This window comes from Oncorhynchus mykiss, chromosome 2 (assembly GCF_013265735.2).
Source record: "Oncorhynchus mykiss isolate Arlee chromosome 2, USDA_OmykA_1.1, whole genome shotgun sequence".
NCBI lineage: Eukaryota > Metazoa > Chordata > Actinopteri > Salmoniformes > Salmonidae > Oncorhynchus > Oncorhynchus mykiss.
Window position 1 is genome coordinate 32,817,848 of NC_048566.1, and position 22,314 is coordinate 32,840,161.

General features: G+C 42.5%; 1 protein-coding gene across 11 annotated transcripts in view; it reads left to right on the forward strand.

Annotated features, from left to right (window-relative positions):
- Positions 1-22,314, forward strand: part of LOC110487398 (myocyte-specific enhancer factor 2D homolog) — a 76,544-nt gene that overhangs the window by 42,248 nt on the left and 11,982 nt on the right. For 5 of the 11 annotated variants that reach the window (XM_036945942.1, XM_036945952.1, XM_036945896.1 and 2 more), the window contains exons 4-8: positions 9,182-9,319; positions 13,150-13,357; positions 17,798-17,854; positions 21,371-21,549; positions 22,209-22,238. In XM_036945942.1, the coding sequence (XP_036801837.1) occupies positions 9,182-9,319; positions 13,150-13,357; positions 17,798-17,854; positions 21,371-21,549; positions 22,209-22,238 (612 nt within the window). Of the gene's footprint in view, positions 1-8,966; positions 9,102-9,181; positions 9,320-13,149; positions 13,358-17,797; positions 17,855-21,370; positions 21,550-22,208; positions 22,239-22,314 lie in introns of all 11 variants that reach the window. The other 6 variants (XM_036945911.1, XM_036945968.1, XM_036945920.1 and 3 more) reach the window with 5 other exon arrangements.

The following is a 22,314-nucleotide window of genomic DNA, read 5'->3' on the forward strand; positions in this document are numbered from 1 at the left end:
AGCAGAGGACAAGTTCATTAGCATTACCAGACTCAGAATTCGGCAATTAACTGCACCTCAGATTGCAGCCCAAATAAATGCTTCAAAGTTCAAGTAACAGACACATCTCAACATCAGCTGTTCAGAGGAGACTGCGTGAATCAGGCCTTCATGGTCAAATTGCTGCAAAGAAACCACTACTAAAGGACACCAATAAGAAGAAGAGACTTGCTTGGGCCAAGAAACACGAGCAATGGACATTAGACCGGTGGAAATCTGTCCTTTGGTCTGATGAGTCCAAATTGGAGATTTTTGGTTCCAACCGCTGTGAGATGCAGAGTAGATGAACGGATGATCTCCGCATGTGTGGTTCCCACCGTGAAGCATGGACGAGGAGGTGTGATGGTGTGGGAGTGCTTTGCTGGTGACACTGTCTGTGAATTATTCAGAATTCAAGCCACACTTAAACAGCATGGCTACCACAGCATTCTGCAGCGATACGCCATCCCATCTGGTTTGCGCTTAGTGGGACTATCAATGACCCAAAACACACCTCCAGGCTGTATAAGGGCTATTTGGCCAAGAAGGAGAGTGATGGGGTGCTGCATCAGATGACCTGGCCTCCACAATCACCCGACCTCAACCCAATTGAGATGGTTTGGGGACCTCCAAGTGAAGGAAAAGCAGCCAACAAGTGCTCAGCATATGTGGAAACTCCTTCAAGACTGTTGGAAAAGCATTCCAGGTGAAGCTGGTTAAGAGAATGCCAAGCTGTTATCAAGGCAAAGGGTGGTTGCTTTGAAGAATCTCAAATATATTTAGATTTGTTTAAACATTTTTTGGGTTACTACATAATTCCATATGTGTATATCATCTACTGCATCTTTATGTAATACATGTATCACTAGCCACTTTAAACTATGCCACTTTGTTTACATACCCTACATTACTCATCTCATATGTGTATATACTGTACTCGATACCATCTACTGCATCTTGCCTATGCAGTTCTGTACCATCACTTTATGTACATATTCTTTATCCCTTTACACTTGTGTGTATAAGGTAGCAGTTGTGGAATTTTTAGGTTAGATTACTCGTTGGTTATTACTGCATTGTCGGAACTAGAAGCACAAGCATTTCGCTACACTCGCATTAACATGTGTATGTGACAAATTTAAAATTGTATTTTATTTGTTATTTCATATTTTTTTATGTCTTCACTATTATTCTACAATGTAGAACATAGTAAAAATAAAGAAAAAAACAAACGAGTAGGTGTGTCCAAACTTTTGACTGGTACTGTACGTACACACACACTCACACTCAATATTCTTCACACAGTTGGGCATTCCTTCACTCTAGTACACAGCTGGGAGGTGATGCATATGTACACACACGGCTTCTCTCTGTGCTGCACGTGTTTGTGTGTGTGTGTGTGTGTGTGTGTGTGTGTGTGTGTGTGTGTGGGCAGCCTGCCTCTCATGCCAGAACGTGTTAATCCGCTTGACTGCAGATCCCAATCAGGGGCGAGGGAAGGAAAAACGAGGGAGAATGAGCTCTGAAGGAGGAAGGAGATTAATAGCCATGGAGAGGAAAGAGGAAGAAGAGGGGATGCCTTTTTTCTTAAACAGCTCAAAGAGGAAGATCTTCCCACTGCATGGCTTAAAGACTTTGTCACTTCCCCGATTCAAGGTCACGGTGAGAGGAGCTCCTCACGATATGCGCCACAAAACAGCTCTTGACAAGATTCCCTCTAAGTAATTGATTCCAATTAGAACATATAATTGCCCATCACTTTCCAATATGGTGGCTCACCACCAAAAGGGTTTCTGGGTAGAGGCCAGGGCCCTTCGGAACTGTCCTATCATAACGCTGATGGTTCCCTAGGAGGCGGGCCTCCCTCTGTTGCCCTGGCGATGCTCCCTACCTCGGGACTAATCCCATTTTGCCATGTCAACCAAATTCCTGGGACGTCCCCTAAGACCTGTCGTATCCCAATATCCTGATCAGGACAGGGTCAATGGGGCCTTCTCCTTATCACGTGGCCTCCAAAGGTCACATGACGCACCATGATCGCCATGGAGACGGTAATAGGTTTAATGATGAGGCACGAGGGTGTGATGGTAAATGGCATCAAATCAGATTCAGTTTTTTGTTTTTGTTTAACAGGCACTTAGTCTGCATCATGTTTGTTGTTGTTACTGCCAGGAACATTAATGTAGCAGGGTTGATTATTTAAGAGCAAATGAAAACCACATTTATTTTTTCATCACGGCAAGCTAAATAAATAGTGTGATTTGATGCCGGAGTTAAAATGAATCTCAATATTTTAAAGAGCTTATGCAGCATTATGCCCATTTTAGACTGTTAAATGCAACAGGATGTGATTGCAGACAGATCATATGGTCCTCCTCATATGCATACGTACACTATCATCCTATGAGCTGCTATCTGACATCTGACACCCGGCAGATTCTAGACCATCCATATCCAATGAGGGCATGGTCCGCTACCTCTGTACTCTGTGAGGAAGCAAGCCATCGGCCCCTCCTGAGATGGTGTGATCGAGGGGATCCATTAACCACATGTATAAGTAAAAACACCCACTGCTGGCTATAGTGGTAATGGTGGAAGACATTCTTCAGGGATGTGCTACTGTCGAATGAATGGGGAGGATAAAGCCGGACGGAGCCGCTATGGCCACTCAGTTTCCCCGATGCAGCCACGTTAGTGATGTGTTCTTTGGCAGCCCAGTAGCGTAGTAAGCAGAGGCTTTAGTTGTGCTCTATCAGGATGCCCTGGGGGGCTCCATGTACCTGAATGCGGACAACTGCAAATGGGACGTGACATTACATTCTGCCTTTGTGGACAAGGGCCCCAGCCCGTACTGTTCACCACATACTTCCATTCTAAAGTGAGAGAGGAGGTAGAAAAGGAGAGATGGATGGCATTTTGAGAGCAAAAAATAGGATGGGAAGCTGTGGGAATAGGTCAACAGAGGAAGAGGGAGAGCAGGTAAAAAGAAGACGGGTGAGGAGAGAGATGGATAGACAGGAGATGGAGGAAAGTGAAGGCCGGATAAGAGGACTAAGGAGAGCAGCATAGTAAAACATGTGGGAGAATAGGAGGCTGAAGTGAGAGGACTGTATGGATTGATTACGAGATCCTGAGAGAGAGAAATTAATATAAATGGATAGAGTGGAAGGAAAGAGGGTGAAAGGTGAAGGAAAGTGAGAGATACAGCTGGAGAGGGAGACAAGGACCAAGTGACCACGAGAGAATGAAAGAGAGAGTGAGGGAGAGCAGGAGATGGGATGAGAGTGCCAGAGGGGGAGGGGCAGGGAAGCTCATAGCCTAGCCAGTCACTGCGTGCTGCTCTACAGGGGAATCTTACCCTGGCAACATAATAGAGGGCAGCACTTGAAAGATTGTGCCAGTGGGGGAGAGGTGCGGAGGGACCGGTGAACAGATGGAGCTGACTGAGACGAGCGGATCAGCTGACGTGTGTGTGTGTGTGTGTGTGTGTGTGTGTGTGTGTGTGTGTGTGTCATTATATAGGACTGCCAGGTCCTATTGTCAGGGCAGTTTTGTATGTAGCGATTTTTGTTATGTTGACAGTCGGCTGCATATGTCCATGACTAACACGTCCCCCGCACAGACTTTTGTCACATGTTGTCATTGTTAGTTTTTAGCTTTTTAGGTCAGCACAGACGAACACGGATCATGTTTTCCATGAACAGTGCAGAATAAACAGTATGGTGGCTGAACAGTGTCAGGAAGTTCTAGTGTCTAATTTGATCAGTGCACTGATTTTGAATTGATATGCCTCAACAGAGAAATCGGGTACTGATGGAAGAATCATCTCCATGTGGGTGGAATGTGGAATGTATTTCATAATGTGTGTAATAATATGGATATAATATATACTATATATTTTGGATATCATACTTTACATTATGGATAATAGTATTGGCATCACATTTAAAGTGCATTTGATCTGTATTGGGGGGTTTAGCTCAGTAAACCTGGATTTAACTTCACAGTTGGGTAGCTAATGACTGCATTCGTCTTTTTACGTCTTTTTTCTCTCTGCCTCTCAGCTTGGCATTGAATTTCATGGTATTGAGTCATCCTCACTACACAGAGAACAGTGATCGTCCCTAGTGGGTGTCCTAGAGAACATCCACTTATCTACTAATCAAATCTCCCATCAGGCAGCACTCACTGTATGGCGGATAATACAGTCATCTCTCTGCCACACAGTACTGTAGATACCCATTTATTTATGTTGCTTTACTTAAAAACACATTCCCCTTTTCCATATAGAATACAACTGAATAGGTTAGAATTCACACTCTAGGTTAGAATTCATTTTGCTAGTGTCGGAATCTGGTTTGCTGTTTGGTCCAGATGCCACTGACAAAGCTACTTACAGTAAAGCTTGTTTCCAGAATAATACCAAAACAAGACCCTTTCCACTGTGCATTAGAGCTGAGATGGCCTGACTGCTCTAGCTCTGTGGCTGGTGGTGTGCTTCCGTTTCACCCCCTACCCTTTACCTTTGCTCAATGGCTTTTGTTGGCGAGACGCTTCACATCAATTTAGAGGTGCTCGAAAATCCGAGCTGACAGATGAAAAAACACGTTGATGTGCCCTTAAACAAGGCACTTATCTCCAGGAGCGCCATACTACTACGGCTGACCCTACATCTATCCGGTGTATGTGACAAGAAAATATATACAGTACCAGTCAAAAGTTTGGACACACCTACTCATTCCAGGGTTTTTCTTTATTTTTACTATTTTCTACATTGTAGAATAATAGTGAAGACATCAAAACTATGAAATAACATACCAAAAAAGTGTTAAACAAATGAAAATATATTTTAGATTTTAGATTCTTCAAAGTAGCCACTCTTTGCACACTCTTGGCATTCTCTAAACCAGCTTCATGAGGTAGTCACCTGGAATGCTTTTCCCACAGTCTTGAAGGAGTTCCCAAACAAGCTGAGCATTTGCTTTCCTTCACTCTGAGGTCCCCAAACCATCTCAATTGGGTTGAGGTCGGGTGATTGTGGAGGCCAGGTCATCTGATGCAGCTCTCCCTCACTCTCCGTCTTGGTCAAGTAGCCCTTATACAGCCTGGAGGTGTGTTTTGGGTCATTGTCCTGTTGAAAAACAAATCATAGTCCCGCTAAGCGCAAACCAGATGGGATGGCGTAACACTGCAGAATGCTGTGGTAGTCATGCTGGTTAAGTGTGCCTTGAATTCCAAATAAATCACTGACAGTGTCACCAGAAAAGCACCCCCACACCACCACCTCCATGCTTAACGGTGGGGACCACACATGCGGAGATCATCCGTTCACCTACTCTGCATCTCACAAAGACACCAAAAATCTCAAACTTGGACTCATAAGACCAAAGGACAGACTTCCACTGGTCTAATGTCCATTGCTCGTGTTTCTTGTCCCAAGCAAGTCTCTTCTTATTATTGGTGTCCTTTAGTAGTGGTTTCTTTGCAGAAATTCTTCCATGAACGGCAAACTCTGATGTGATGCTGATGTGATGTGTTACTTGAACTCTGTGAAGCATTTATTTGGGCTGCAATCTGAGGTGCAGTTAATTGCCGATTTCTGAGTCTGGTAATGCTAATGAACTTGTCCTCTGCTGCAGAGGTAACTCTTGGTCTTCCTTCCTCTGGCGGTCCTCATGAGAGCCAGTTTCATCAGAGCGCTTGATTTTTTTTGTGACAAATAGCCCTATCTTCCCACAAAACACACACAAAACACCAGTCTCAACGTCAACAGTGAACAGGCGACTCCTGGATGCTGGCCTTCTAGGCAGAGTTACTCTGTCCAGTGTCTGTGTTCTTTTTCCCATCTTAATCTTTTATTTTTATTGGCCAGTCTGAGATATTGCTTTTTTTGCAACTCTGCCTAGAAGGCCAGCATCCCGGAGTCACCTCTTCACTGTTGACATCGAGACTGGTGTTTTTAATGAAGCTGCCAGTTGAGGACTTGTGAGGTGTCTGTTTCTCAAACTAGACTGTCTAATGTACTTGTCCTCTTGCTCAGTTGTGCACCGGGGCCTCCCACTCCTCTTTCTATTCTGGTTAGAGCCAGTTTGGGCTGTTCTGTGAAAGGAGTAATACACAGTATTGTATGAGATCTTCAGTTTCTTGGCAATTTCTCACTTGGAATAGCTTTCATTTCTCAGAACAAGAATTGACTGACGAGTTTCAGAAGAAAGTTCTTTGTTTCGGGCCATTTTGAGCCTGTAATCAAACCCACAAATGCTGATGCTCCAGATACTCAACACGTCTAAAGAAGGCCAGTTTTATTGCTTCTTTAATCAGAAACACAGTTTTCAGCTGTGCTAACATAGTTGTAAAAGGGTTTTCTAATGATCAATTAGCCTTTTTAAAATTATAAACTTGGATTAGCTAACACGTGTCATTGGAACACAGGAGTGGTAGTTTCTGATAATGGGCCTCTGTTAGCCTATGTAGCTATTCCATAAAAATCTGTCGTTTCCAGCTACAATAGTCATTTACAACATTAACAATGTCTACACTGTATTTCTGATCAATCTGATATTTTAATAGACAATAAAAGTGTTTTTTTTTTTTAACAAGGACATTTCTATGTGACCCCAACTTTTGAACCGGTGTGTGTGTGCAGTTGAAGTTGGACGTTTACATACACCTTAGCCAAATACATTCAAACTCAGTTTTTCACAATTCCTGACATTTAATCCTAGTAAAAATTCCCAGGCTTAGGTCAGTTAGGATCACCACTTTATTTTAAGAATGTGAAATGTCAGAATAATAGTAGAGAGAATTATTTTTCAGCTTTTATTTCTTTCATTACATTCCCAGAGGGTCAGAAGTTTACATACACTCAATTAGTATTTGGTAGCATTGCCTTTAAATTGTTTAACTTTGGTCAAAAGTTTCAGGTAGCCTTCCACAACCTTCCCACAATAAGTCGGGTGAATTTTGGCCCATTCATACTGACAGAGCTGGTGTAACTGGGTCAGGTTTGTAGGCCTCTTTCAGTTCTGTCCACATATTTTCTATAGGATTGAGGTCAGGGCTTTGTGATGGCCACTCCAATACCTTGACTTTGAAAGAAGCCATTTTGCCAAAACTTTGCTTGCAAGTTTGCTTGGAGTCATTGTTCATTTGGAAGACCCATTTGCAACCAAGCTTTAACTTCCTGACTGATGTCTTGAATGTTGCTTCAATATATCCACGTGATTTTCCTCCTCATGATGCCATCTATTTTATGAAGTGCACCAGTCCCTCCTACAGCAAAGCACCCCCACAACATGATGCTGTCACCCCCGTGCTTCATGGTTGGGATGGTGTTCTTCAGCTTTTTTCTCCAGACATAACGATGGTCATTATGGCCAAACAGTTCTATTTTCGTTTCATCAGACCAGAGGACATTTCTCCAAAAAGTACGATCTTTATCCCCATGTGCAGTTGCAAATCCTAGTCTGGCTTTTTTATGGCAGTTTTGGAGCCGTGTCTTCTTCCTTGCTGAACAGCCTTTCAGGTTATGTCAATATAGGACTCGTTTTACTGTGGATATAGATACTTTTGTACCGGTTTCCTCCAGCATCTTCACAAGGTCCTTTACTGTTGTTCTGGGATTGATTTACACTTTTCGCACCAAAGTACGTTCATCTCTAGGAGACAGAACGCGTCTCCTTCCTGAGCGGTATGATGGCTGCGTGGTCCCATGGTGTTTATACTTGCGTACTATTGTTTGTACAGATGAACGTGGTACCTTCAGGCATTTGGAAATTGCTCCCAAGGATGAACCGGACTTGTGGAGGTCTACAATACTTTTTGAGGTCTTGGCTAATTTCTTTTGATTTCCCATGATGTCAAGCAAAGAGGCACTGAGTTTGAAGGTAGGCCTTGAAATACACCCACAGGTACACCTCCAATTGACTCAAATGATGTCTTGCCTATGCTGCTCTGTACCATCACTCATTCATATATCCTTATGTACATATTCTTTATCCCCTTACACTGTGTACAAGACAGTAGTTTTGGAATTGTTAGTTAGATTACTTGTTATTACTGCATTGTCGGAACTAGAAGCACAAGCATTTCGCTACACTCGCATTAACATCTGCTAACCATGTGTATGTGACAAATAAAATTTGATTTGATTTGATTTGATTAGCCTATCAGAAGCTTCTAAAGCCATGACATCATTTTCTGGAATTTTCCAAGCTGTTTAAATGCACAGTCAATTTAGTCTATGTCAACTTCTGACCCACTGGAATTGGGATACCGTGAAAATAATCTGTCTGTAAACAATTGTTGGAAAAATTACTTGTGTCATGCACAAAGTAGATGTCCTAACTGACTTTCCAAAACTATAGTTTATTAACAAGACATTTGTGGAGTGGTTGAAAAACGAGTTTTAATGACTCCAACCTAAGTGTATGTAAACTTCTGACTTCAACTGTGTATATATATTTATAACAAAACATTATTTTATATATATATATATATATATATATATATATATATATATATATATATATATATATATATATATATATATATATATATATATATATATATATATATATATATATATATATATATATATATATATATATATATGAACGTTTTGTTATAAATTGTTAGTCATTGTCCAGTAATAATGCCTTATTTCAGACGTCTTTGTTGATTTGTGTAGAGTAGACCTTTGAAGGTAGTTAGCTTCGAAACGATGGTCATAGATGCTGACCTTCCTGGAATGGATCGATGTTTTATATTATCTGAGGCTCAGAATCATGTTACTGGTCTTGTTCGAATGCCATCGCTGATCTTTTCTTTATCATTATTAGAATTTAAATGGTGGTATAGTCTGGATGATGGGTGTTGTTGACATAATTGTGTGTGAAAATGAAATGTTTTCCTCCTTCCTCTGCTTCTTCTTCCTCTAACCGCTGTAGACGTTGCGAAAGAAAGGCTTTAATGGTTGCAACAGCCCTGAGCCGGACGGCGACGACTCCATCGACCAAAGCCCGTTAAACGATGACAAGTACCGCAAGAACGAGGACCTGGATATCCTGTTCAAGCGCTATGGCGTGAGTACCATCGTCCTCTCGTCACGTTCTCTAACCTCCCTCTCTCTCTCTCTCTCTGTTGTGGGAACAAACGGACCAAGGCTCTGAACAAGAAAGAGCACCGGGACTCAGAGAGCCCAGACCCTGAGGAGCCCTTCTCCCTCACCCCCCACACTGAGGAGAAATACAAAAAAATTGACGAGGAGTTTGATAAAATGATGCAGAGCTATAGGCTGTCAGTGAGTACCGTGAGCAGTACTGCAACTGCTGTGTTACCTGGACTGGATTTTACCCAGATCCGGTTGCAGACAGCAACCCAAATACTCACAGAGCACCCACTCCCCTCCATTTCTCACCCCCCCCCCCCCCCCCTGATCGTGTGTGCCCGGGCAAGGGCAAGGAGGTTTGGGCGCGGAGCTCAACAGTCTGATTGAGTGGTCGCAGCCAACCATTTAGGAAGTAATCGTAAAGACTTCATAAACATGACATAACCGGTCTCAGGAGTCATTCATAAGCTATTGGCAGATTTCATAAAGACTACATAAAAGTGCCATAGCAAACGGGGCATAACGCATTCAAAGCAATAGATCTCATTATGCGTTGTCACCCCTTTGTTAGAGTGAGAAGAATCATACAAATTAATGCTTTTCAAGGGTGTTGGTCACACTTTATCTGTAAAACTATCTAGGTTTGGATAGGCCGTTCCTCATTTTCCATGGTGTCAGTCAGACACTCTCCAGGGCTGCCTTATAATTGGCACGCTGCCACGGTTTATCGCCTCTTTTATTCCTCTCTCCGGTGCCAATTTTTTTATGATTCATTATTTTCCACCAGGGCTCAGTAATGTCATTAACGTCAGTTTAATGAGAAGCACTCAATTTACAACCAGGCTTCCTGTCTGATCTGGCCTCCCTATTGGTCACGAGGGATGGGACTTTGTCCCGAGTAGAACTCGATAGACAATGTGAAGGACTTTACTGCTCACAGGATGAGCTGAACTGGAGATATACACACCTATCTCTGATTTAAGCCCTGGTTTCTTAGAATGTATTATACAACATGTACTACAATGTATTGCATAATCTGCATTATGTAGGATATTGTCACTAAAACAAAAAAAAAACAATGTTGATGGAAAGGTTTTGTTATCCAAAACTGATATTATCACACAACCAACCACTCAGTTACATTGAAGCAGCAGTTCAGCAAAAAAGTTGAATGTCTCTCTATCGAATCAATTCAGTAAATACCGCTCATTTAACCTAAGCCTTATCTCCAACACTTTGATGTTTGTGGTGAGCTGAAATGGCTCCTAAAAGCATTTCTGAGTAGAAAGAAGAAAAATAGAATTCAATCTGCTACCCCCTGGAGAGTGTAGCTCCCGCCTCAGTCGATTGGAAGCAAGCAAGCCCCCATCCCCCACCTTGCCCGGCACACCTTTCACAGGGCGCACTGTTGCAAACGGAAGCATACAGCACCAATCTCCCTCAACAGCATCATAATCCACCAACATAACAGCTAGGGGGCTGGGATATACACGCTTAATCCCACTCGTACTGCAATCCCCGGAGTCAAGTAGAAGGCCCTAGGGAGCATAGGGAGGCTAGCTATACAGTCTACAGGCATGTACAGAATTATAAGGCAAGACTGGAACTTGCCAATTGGTGACACAGCTGATTTAGCTTTTCAGATTTAAGTGATGTTACTTGATATTGTTTGCAATGTTATGCGTTTCCTGTTGTTTTTTGAAATAGGCTGTCGCTGTCAAATTTGTACTAAAAAGAGAGACAAATGTTGTTTATTTCTCCGTCTATTGAAGTTATTTTAGAAATGTTTAAAGCACTCGTTTTCCCTCCTGTATTCCAACAATACTAAGATTAAAGCTGAGCATTATTTTTGTATAACGATTCAATCTAATTGCATTTTACAGAGTATTCACTGGTGAGATCAACATTGTAGTCAAATGTCAAAGGTCAACGGAACGTTGTTTGAAAGTTGTTTTTGTGGTTTTAATCCATCACTGCTAACAAATAGGAAGAGACATTTCCTAAAGTTGAAAGGGAACTTTCAAAGGCTTCTAGGACAAGAGGGAGGGAAGGAAAGTAGGGCATGAGTTTAATTCATTCTGATACCCTCGCATCTAGGAAATACACCAATGTAGCGCTCCGCTGAGAAAAATAGGTTCATTTTTTGTTATGCCGTTGGAGGCCTTGAGCTGCCTTCAACGAACCCACTTAGCCCGAGGAAAAGCTGAATGACTATTATTTATCCAATATGATTAATTTTAGTGCCTTTGTAATGCCATGTACTTGACACAATGAATGAGCCACTCTACTCTAATATTAAGATTATGCCCACTGGCAGTTATCTGACCTAACGTAGCAATACCACTGAATAACTTGTTATCCAAGAGACATCTGACCAAATGGCACAGCACAGTTTAGTGTACATCAGTTGTGTATTCAACAGTATTTTAATGAGATAAGTGTATGTAGGGAGTGCTGTCCCAGTGCTGTATGCTCCACGTTTCCACACCTCTGCCCCATCACACTAACCCCACTTCCATCCCTCCACCCATCCATCCATCCCTCCCTCCTCTCTGCCTGGCCAGTGTGCAGTGCTGTAACCTTCTGCCTTATATTGTAGACTACCTCCCCAGATTCCAGACCTAGCCACCAGCATGCCCAGTAGGTTTACCCATTTGGTCTTTCTCTGTCTTTCTCTTTATTTCTCTTTCACTCTTCTTTTTCTCTCCCCTACCCTCTCTCGTGCTTTCTTTCTTTCTTTCTCTGCCTCTCTCTGTTTCTGGTGCTCTGGGATTTGAGACATCTCTATTATTGTGGAGTCCAAGGCAGATTGGTTTTGTCACCATAGTCCCCTGAACATTGTTGCCATATGCAGCATATTGAGGGAAGTTGTGTACGTGACATGACACCCTCACGGGTCTTATGGGTCAGAGGAGCTACAGCACTAGTGACAGCCCGGATGCCTTTCTGTCTTTACGTTACCTAGCACTGTTGTTGTTCGTCACTAGAACAGGATAATGCAGACACAGACTGCTACTCAGTATACTAAAATGCTATAAAGAAAGGAAAAGGACACACTCCGTCTCCCCACATTGACAAATGGTTTGTCACAAGAATGACAGGACTCTTATCAGATTATGTCAGATACAATACAAAACACACAATACCAAAATAACTTAGTCCTCCCTGCTCCCCTTTCTTCCCCTGTATAACATCACACACACATCCCAGATGTAAACTTGTGGAATAGACTGTAGGCTAACGGGAAGGAAGGTCGATATGATGGACAGAGTAGAGCATCTTCTTTCTCTCTTTTAAACTGGGTCCCACTCAGCACATACAGTACCAGGCCACGCTTGGCCCATATTCTATATATAGAGGCCCTGCCTGCTTTCTGACATGATGAGGAACAGGGTGAAATGGGTTACAGGCAGAAGAGTGGACAATCCTGGCCTGGGTCCTGTCTCTGACTAGGACCTGGTGTTGGGCTGGGTCACACGGCTAGTATTATTTAGCTGACTCGGGACCTGTTCAAAGCTATTTGCTAACTACACTTCTTATACTTTAAGAAAGCACTCCTTGATACTTTAGAGAATGTTTTAGTGGCTAGTTATATACATTTTTAAGGGTAAACATTTACTTCCAGGTAAAAGTAAGCAAATTAGCAGTCAACCTCTCAGGTTGAGGCTACATATCAGATACTCAAAGTTCCAAGCTCTGTGCAAAAAAACTTTTTTTTCTCCAATGGTTTCTCTTCAATTTTCCCTGCAATTAAAGATACTATATGACATGTCACCAATAACCAATGCAATAACAATCCCATGTAGCTTTTATGATGTACACATAATCTTGCATGTGATCTGAAAGCAAACACTTTTTCAGCTTCTTATTTCCACAAGTCAGTTTGCATGCTAACAAATCTTGTGCGATAGTATGTGTGTGTTCTTGTGCATGCACATGCTTCTGAGAGTGTGTGTTTAACATTATACATGTGCCAATCGTGCGTTTAAATTTCTAAGCCCCTGTTCCTGTCTCTCCTCCAGTCAGCCGTCCCACAGCCCACTTTCTCCATGCCCGTCACAGTGCCAGTGTCCAATCAGAATGCTCTCCAGTTCAGTAACTCTGGCGGCCTGGTAACCACCTCCTTCGTCACCTCCACCCTCACAGACCCCCGCCTGCTTTCGCCACAGCAACCATCTCTCCAGAGGAACACTGGGTCTCCAGGGTTACCACAGCGACCGGCCAGCGCAGGTAAGGAACAGAGTGGACAGTGGTTAATGGTTTACTTCATCACAAGTTCAAGTTTTATTTGTCACATGTACAAGTACAGTGATATACTTAACTTGCAAGCCCTACACAACAGTGCAGTAATATTGAACTAATAATACAAAATAAAAAACAGGAGAAATAAAAAATAAGAGGAAGCTATATACAGGTGCAGTGCCAGTACAAAATGTGCAGGGATACTGGAGTATTTGAGATGTACTGTACATGTAGGCAGGGATAAGTATGGCATAAGTTGTGTGTGTGCGCAAGAGTTTAAATGAAGGCGTGATAGGAGGTTTATACGAAACATTAATACCACCATCCTCAAACGGAAGGTGGAGGAGTGCAAGGTCTCTGACATCCACCAGCTCCGTGATGTCGTCATGGAGGAGTGGAAGAGGACTCCAGTGGCAACCTGTGAAGCTCTGGTGAACTCCATGCCCAAGAGATTTAGTGCTGGAAAATTATGGTGGCCACACAAAATATTGAAATTTTGGGTCCAATTTGGACATTTTCACTTAGGGGTGTACTCACTTTTGTTGCCAGCGGTTTAGTTTAGTTTAATGGCTGTGTGTTGAGTTATTTTGAGGGGGCAGCAAATTTAAACTGTTATACAAGCTGTACACTCACTACTTTACATTGTAGCAAAGTGTCATTTCTTTGGTGTTGTCACATGAAAAGATATACTCAAATATTTACAAAAATGTGAGGGGTGTACTCACTTTTGTGATATACTGTGTGTGTATGTATATATATATATATATATATATGTATATGTGTATGTGTGTGTGTATATATGTATATATATATATATATATATATATATATATATATATATATATATATATATATATATATATATATATATATGTGTGTATGTGTGTGTATATATATATATGTGTGTGTGTGTGTGTGTGTGTGTGTGTGTGTGTATGTATGTATGTATGTATATATATATATATATATATATATATATATATATATATATATAAAAATCCAGAAAATCACATTGTAGTGATATATATATATATCACTACAATGTGATTTTCTGGATTTTTTTATATATATATATATATACACACACACAGTGGGGCAAAAAAGTATTTAGTCAGCCACCAATTGTGCAAGTTCTCCCACTTAAAAAGATGAGAGGCCTGTAATTTTCATCATAGGTACACTTCAACTATGACAGACAAAATGAGAAGAATCCAGAAAATCACATTGTAGGATTTTTAATGAATTTATTTGGAAATTATGGTGGAAAATAAGTATTTGGTCAATAACAAAAGTTTATCTCAATACTTTGTTATGTACCCTTTGTTGGCAATGACAGAGGTCAAACGTTTTCTGTAAGTCTTCACAAGGTTTTCACACACTGTTGCTGGTACTTTGGCGCATTCCTCCATGCAGATCTCCTCTAGAGCAGTGATGTTTTGGGGCTGTTGCTGGGCAACACAGACTTTCAACTCCCTCCAAAGATTTTCTATGGGGTTGAGATCTGGAGACTGGCTAGGCCACTCCAGGACCTTGAAATTATTCTTACGAAGCCACTCCTTTGTTGCCCGGGCGGTGTGTTTGGGATCATTGTCATTCTGAAAAACCCAGCCACGTTTCATCTTCAATGCCCTTGTTGATGGAAGGAGGTTTTCACTCAAAATCTCACGATATATGGCCATATTCATTCTTTCCTTTACACGGATCAGTCGTCCTGGTCCCTTTGCAGAAAAACAGCCCCAAAGCATGATGTTTCCACCCCCATGCTTCACAGTAGGTATGGTGTTCTTTGGATGCAACTCAGCATTCTTTGTCCTCCAAACACGACGAGATGAGTCTTTACCAAAAAGTTATATTTTGGTTTCATCTGACCATATGACATTCTCCCAATCTTCTTCTGGATCATCCAAATGCTCTCTAGCAAACTTCAGACAGGCCTGGACATGTACTGGCTTAAGCAGGGGGACACGTCTGGCACTGCAGAATTTTAGTCTGTCTTGTATGTCTTCCATTTCCTAATAATTGCTCCCACAGTTGATTTCTTCAAACCAAGCTGCTTACCTAGTGCCGATTCAGTCTTCCCAGCCTGGTGCAGGTCTTCAATTTTGTTTCTGGTGTCCTTTGACAGCTCTTTGGTCTTGGCCATAGTGGAGTTTGGAGTGTGACTGTTTGAGGTTGTGGACAGGTGTCTTTTATACTGATAACAAGTTCAAACAGGTGCCATTAATACAGGTAACGAGTGGATGACAGAGGAGCCTCTTAAAGAAGTTGTTACAGGTCTGTGAGAGCCAGACATCTTGCTTGTTTGTAGGTGACCAAATACTTATTTTCCACCATAGTTTGCAAATAAATTCATTAAAAATCCTACAATGTGATTTTCTGGATTTTTTTTCCTCATTTTGTCTGTCATAGTTGAAGTGTACCAATGATGAAAATTACAGGCCTCTCATCTTTTTAAGTGGGAGAACCTGCACAATTGGTGGCTGACTAAATACTTTTTTGCCCCACTGTGTGTGTGTGTGTGTGTGTGTGCAAAGTTCAAGGGGGCCGAATACTTTCGCAAGGCACTGTAAGCCTTGGTAATTTTTCAAGCCTTTCTCAAACAGCTCCTAGCATGTACGTCATGGATGGCTGGGAGCTCACCCCCAATGATGAACTTGGCTGTCTACACCGTCCTCTGTAGGGCCTTCCTGACGAGGGTGATGCAGTTGCCATACCAGACAGTGATACAACCAGTCAGGATGCTCTTGATGGTGCAGCAGTAAAAGTTCCTAAGGGTCTGCCAACTCGTTTCAGCTTCCTGAGGGAGAAGCGACACTGCCGTGCCGTCTTCACAACTGTGCTGGTGTGAGGGGACCATGTTAACTCCTCAGTGATGTGTACCCCGATGAACTTGAAGCTCTTGACCCTCTCCACTGTGGCCCTGTTGATGTGGATTGGGGTGTGAAAACCTACTCCGGTTGCCAGGTCTCTGACTTCCTCCATGTAGGCTGTCTCATCGCCGTTAGTGATCAGGCCTACCATCGTCGTGTCATCAGCAAACTTAATGATGGAATTAGTTGTGCGTGGCCGCACAGTCATGGGTGAACAGGGAATACAAGTGGGAGCTAAGCATACACCCCTGGGGGGTACCCCAGGATTAGCGTGGCTTAGCTTCTTATGGGCAGGTGGGACGGTAGTGTCCCACCTGGCCAACATCCGGTGAAATTGCAGAGCACGAATTTCAAATTACAGAAATATATATATATTTCACATTCATGAAAATACAAGTATTATACATCAAAATAAAGCTCAACTTCTTGTTAATCCAGACGCTGTGTGCGATTATCTGAGGACAGTGCCCCGCGTAAAAAACATGAAAAACATTTTTCAACCAGGCAGGTGCGACACAAAAGTCAGAAATAGCGATATAATAAATGCCTTACCTTTGAAGATCTTCTTCTGTTGGCACTCCAAAAGGTCCCAGTTACATCACAAATGGTCCTTTTGTTCAATAAAGTCCTTCTTTATATCCATAAAAACTTCATTCAATAATCCACCGGTTTCCCTCCTTCAAAATGCATACAAAATGAATCCCAAACATTACCAATAAACTTATCCAAACAAGTCAAACAACATTTATAATCAAACCTCAGGTACCCTATTACGTAAATAAACAATACAATTTAAGACGGAGAATAGTATGTTCATTACCGGAGATGAATAACAAAGAACGTGCTTTCACCCACGCGCATGGAAACACTACAGCCAAAATGAGAGCCACTTAGAAAAACTACAACTTCTACCTCATTTTTTCCAAAAACCAGCCTGAAACTCTTTCTAAAGACTGTTGACATCTAGTGGAAGTCCTAGGAACTGCAATCTGGGAGGACTTCGCCTCATAATAAACATGAAAGCCATTGGAAACAATGGAAGGCTGAACATCTTTTTTTTTGGATGATTTGTCCTCGGGGTTTTGCCTGCCATATCAGTTCTGTTATACTCACAGACATCATTTTAACAGTTTTAGAAACTTCAGAGTGTTTTCTATCCAAATCTACCAATTCTACCAAATCTTATATGCTTATCCAAGCTTCTAGGCCTGAGTAACAGGCAGTTTACTTTGGGCACGCTTTTCATCCGGATGTGAAAATACTGACCCCTACCCAAGAGAGGTTAAGTATTGTTGCCTACTCTTACCACCTGGAGGTTACCCGTCAGGAAGTCCAGGATCTAGGGAGGTGTTCAGTCCCAGGTTCCTGAGCTTGGTGACGAGCTTGGTGGGCACTATGGTGTTGAACGCTGAGCTGTAGTCGATGAACAGCATCAATGTTATGGACTCAGCATTATTCATGTTCATGTTTTCTTTGCAATTCTTACCATTCACATCAACTCGTATGTGCAACTTGTCCTTTTCAACATGGCCGCTATCTTCTGTTATTCCCTCCACAGGTGCTCTATTAGGAGGTGAACTGAACAACTCCAATGGAGGATGCCCGAGCCCTGTTCGTAAGTGACGTCTACTTCTGCTAAAATACCTAGTTGAGTCGTTTTTACCTAGCAAATAAGATGATACCGTATACACAGTGAACTGCGTCTCTCTGTTGTAGCTGTGACAATAGATTATTAGCTTGTTAGTTTTTACCCTTCATGGCTTTCCTTGACGTGATGGGAGTTGTGGGTTATAGTAAAGCATAAAATGTGTATGGATTACACTTTGGGACAGACTCCACTGTTTGATGGAAGAGAAAAAGATGTCACGATAGCTAGTCGATTGCAACCTCCACAAACACTGACACTGGCACTCATGTACTCAAACACACAAACACACCTGTTGGCCAGCGACAGCTGAGGGTCACAGGAAAGCCGCTTGTAAATAGCCCAGGGGGTTGATGGGAAAGAGAATGAGAGAGAATGAAAGACTGAGGAAACGAGGGAGAAAGAGAGGTGTAGAGAGAGACCTGAATGACATGAACACTCTGACCTAGCATCTTCACCGTCTCCTCACCCCCCCTTCTTCTGTCTCCCCTGACCCCGCTTTCTCCCTCCCTCTCTCTGTCCTTCTCTCCCTCTATCGCAGCTGTTCCCCCATGTCCCCCCCCCCTTTACACACACACGCACACACACACACACACACACACACACACACACACACACTCTAATCCCCTGTGGTTCAAACTGTACCTTGTCTTGGCAGAGCCATCTCCTCAGAGGTGACTTTGACACCGGCCAGAGCCTCACTTCTAATCTAATTGCTCAAGGCATGCAGTCATCAGTAGATTACAATATTATCAGATATTGTATTACAACATCTTCCCCAAAAATGAATGGCTGTATTATTGTGTAGAGCAGAATATGTTTTTCTATTTGTGACTAAGGCACTAAGCAACAAATCTTAACCTAGATTTTGTGAGCATAGTTTCGGCTTTCACATTGATATCATTGAAAGACTCGTACGACAATGAGTTACACAATCCTATCTCAAGTTTCAGAATCAGACCCAAGTCACAAAGTCATAGAACAGGGACCACAGTAGTCACGATGCCTTTCTCTCTCTAAACCGGAGTTGTCTCAGTAACCCTCCAGTGCAGTAAACAGTGCGGTGGTCCCAAGACGCAGCTCAAGTGACTCACCCTGCTAGCCCGCTGACTCTCTCTCTCTTCCCCCTCCTCCCTCCACATCCTCCTCCCCCTCGCTCTGTCGTTCGTTCTCAGCTGTTGAACACAGACCCAGGCTCTGGGCTCAGGGAATGTCACCATTGACGTCACCCGACATTCCTGAGATTCCCACGCCCGGCACTGGGTAATAGGAGTAGAGCGAGTACACACACACACTCACAGGTATACACTAAAACGCATATGTTGATTCATGCATACATACAACACATAAACACATACATGAACATGTACTTACACAAACACATGCATGGATAAGCATTCACACAGACACATAATGAGTGTGAATTCTTACACACTAGAGCCCTGTTGTTCAAAGAGCCCAGGGCCTGGGGCCAACATCTGACTAACACATGTTCTTTCTCCTCCTTCATCTCCCTCTGTTGCTGGGGTAGATGAGTGAGCGTCCAGTTTCTTAGAGGAAGGACTGAGCGAGTGTCTGTCTGCTAGGTCAGGTACAACGCAAAAATCCACCATCGCCCTGTTCCACTTTTGCCTCGGCTGTGGCTCACACTCATGTGAATTCACATATTCCCATCCCAAAACACCTCAGTATAAAGTAACCTTCACTGGCTGCCCAGAGTCCTCTATCCAGTTGTGAATGGTGCGAGCAAAATTATGGTAACTGTTACGCATTTGTATGTTTGATGGAAGTAGTGTGTTATTGATAGTGCTGACACAAATTAGTCTGGAACGAACATCATTCTCTCCTTGCCACTCGTGTGTGTGTGTGTGTGTCTGTGTGTGTGTGTCTGTGTGTCTGTGTGTGTGTGTGTGTGTGTGTGTGTGTGTCTGTGTCTGTGTCTGTGTCTGTGTCTGAACTGAAGTATGTGTGACTGAGATGAAACGGTGTCACATGCTGGTAGCATCTGGGACACGTCATGGAGCAACTTTTATCTGCTATCGCAGAACCCTGCCCAGCTCTAGGGAGTGTGTGCGCGCGTGTGTAGTTGTGCGTCTGACTGTGTGCCTGCCCACAGTATGTGTGCATGTCTCTTTGTATCTCTCTCTCTCTCTCTCTCTCTCTCTCTCTCTCTCTCTGTCTGTGTGTGTCTACTGTCTGTGTTTGCCTGGTTGTGTTCCTGACAGTGCTGGGAAAGTCCCCCGCTCCCCCATCCACACAGTGAGCCTGTCTTTCTTTGAGTCAACGGCTCCTTTTAACCAAGTAAGGGGAAATCAGGCTGAGGGTCTGTCCCATGGCAAGCAGGAATGCTGTTGTCTGAGTAGCTTGATGCTGTCCCAGATTAACACTGCTCACCATTGAGCCGTTCATTGGCTAGACCTTCATAATGAGTGAAACCAAAACGAAGCATACGCTGTTTGATTTGTAAATTAATTAAAATATTAGAGGCATTTTTTGAATATATTTTTTTTATTGTGTCTTATGAGACAACACATTAGGAGGTTGGAATGTCTTGAGTAATAACAAAAGGTTGTTTCTCTTAGGGATGTGTCACATGGCGTAACCTGAAGGGGACTGTCTGAATGTTGACATAGGGATGCCGTAGGGTTGACATATGAGTGACATTGCTCCTGTAGTGAAAAGATATGAGGTTTTGTCAGTAGTGTGTTAAAGGAATTAAATTGCTCTATGTTTTAATACCCAATTAAAATGAAACACTCTGTCAATTCATAAGGATTTGTAAGACCCTTATTCTATAATAATGGACAGAGCCCAGTCTTAAAGTCAATCAGCAGAGTTTATTCACGAGAGTACTGAACACGATACAGGTTACCACAGGTTATAAACTGAAAATGACGTCATTAGTTCCAGTACCAACCCATCTCTTCTCCCACCCTGGTACAAAGGCAGTATCTCAAGCCTTCCCACATCGTCTCCCTACCAATTTAATATAATTTATGGCTGAGCCAAGGTCTTCCGGTGTAGATAAGCATTCTAGCCAGTCTGAAGATTTAGTTCATTCATTTCTACCAAGGAACAGACAGTCATTGTTCTAATCCTTGATTATATTTACACACATTATATTCAGTACTAGGATTAAGAAAGAAAATTCATACATATACAGTAACATAATAGTATTCTGATTAGTACATATACAGTAACATAATAGTATTCTGATTAGTACATATACAGTAACATAGTATTCTGATTAGTACATCCTGATTGAAATATATACATAATTAGTCATTATAGATAAAAATTCCCTTAACATAGTGTTACAGTGTAATGCGTGAAAGGGTCAAACGAGAAATGTTTACGGATTCATACTAATATTCACAGCGTTACAGTTGTCCTACAGTAAGTGATAGGCATACACACACCACACAAACACTCCTTCCATTCCTTAACACCATATTAATATCTCCTCTCCGTCTCCCTCTCAACCAGCGAACGGCTACATCAGTGCCAGGGCCTCCCCCGGCCTCCTCTCCGTCTCCAATGGCAACAGCCTGGGGAAAGTAGTCCTGGCCAAGTCTCCACCTCCGCCCAGCCCTCAGATGGTGAACAGCCGCAAGCCTGATCTCCGGGTCATCACCTCCCAGAGCGGCAAGAGCCTGATGCAGCTGGTGAGCCACAGAGAGATTCACTGCGGGAGCCCTACTGGCCCAAACTGAGTCTGTTGTTTTCTCACATTGATAAATGCTTCATTGGTGTCCCGCCAGTCACAAAACAATGGGCTGCTGAATCTTTATGAATCTCTATTCCTTCTGAGATAAACATTTAATACCAAAATGAAGCATATGCTGTTTGATTTGTTGAAATAGAGGTATTTATTTATTATTGTGTCTTGTGACTCAACACATTTTAGGAGGTTGGGATGTCTACAGTAATAAAGTTTTGTTTCTCAGAGTGGTGTCACTCGGAAGCTCACATTTTTCTACAAAACAGATGCTGAGTCATTATTAGTTTATAAAGCAATTGAACAATTAATAGGACAGCAATTATAATAAGATTAAATTCAAAGGTTGATTTTGGCACGCACTGAGTGCGGCTATAGACTGTGCTAAAGAAGAATTGACTTCAAAATGCATCTCGTCATTGCCGTTCTGAATTTGATATTTTCGTGAGTGTGTGATGAAATATCCCCCCAGAAGCTGATCTGAGTTCAGTTTTGCATTTCCCCTTAATGAGGCCAATGGTTAAGATTAGGAATGGGGGCTGATCCTAGATCAGCAGGTTAGTACAGAGCTGTAACCCGTGTTCTCTGTCCTACTGCCCCCTGCAGACCGATGAGGAGCTGGAGTTGGTGAGTGAGGTGAATAGAAACTCCTAGACTTGACTGTGGTTGCTGTGTCAACACTGTGGTCTCACAGGCATGAGTGTCGTACTGG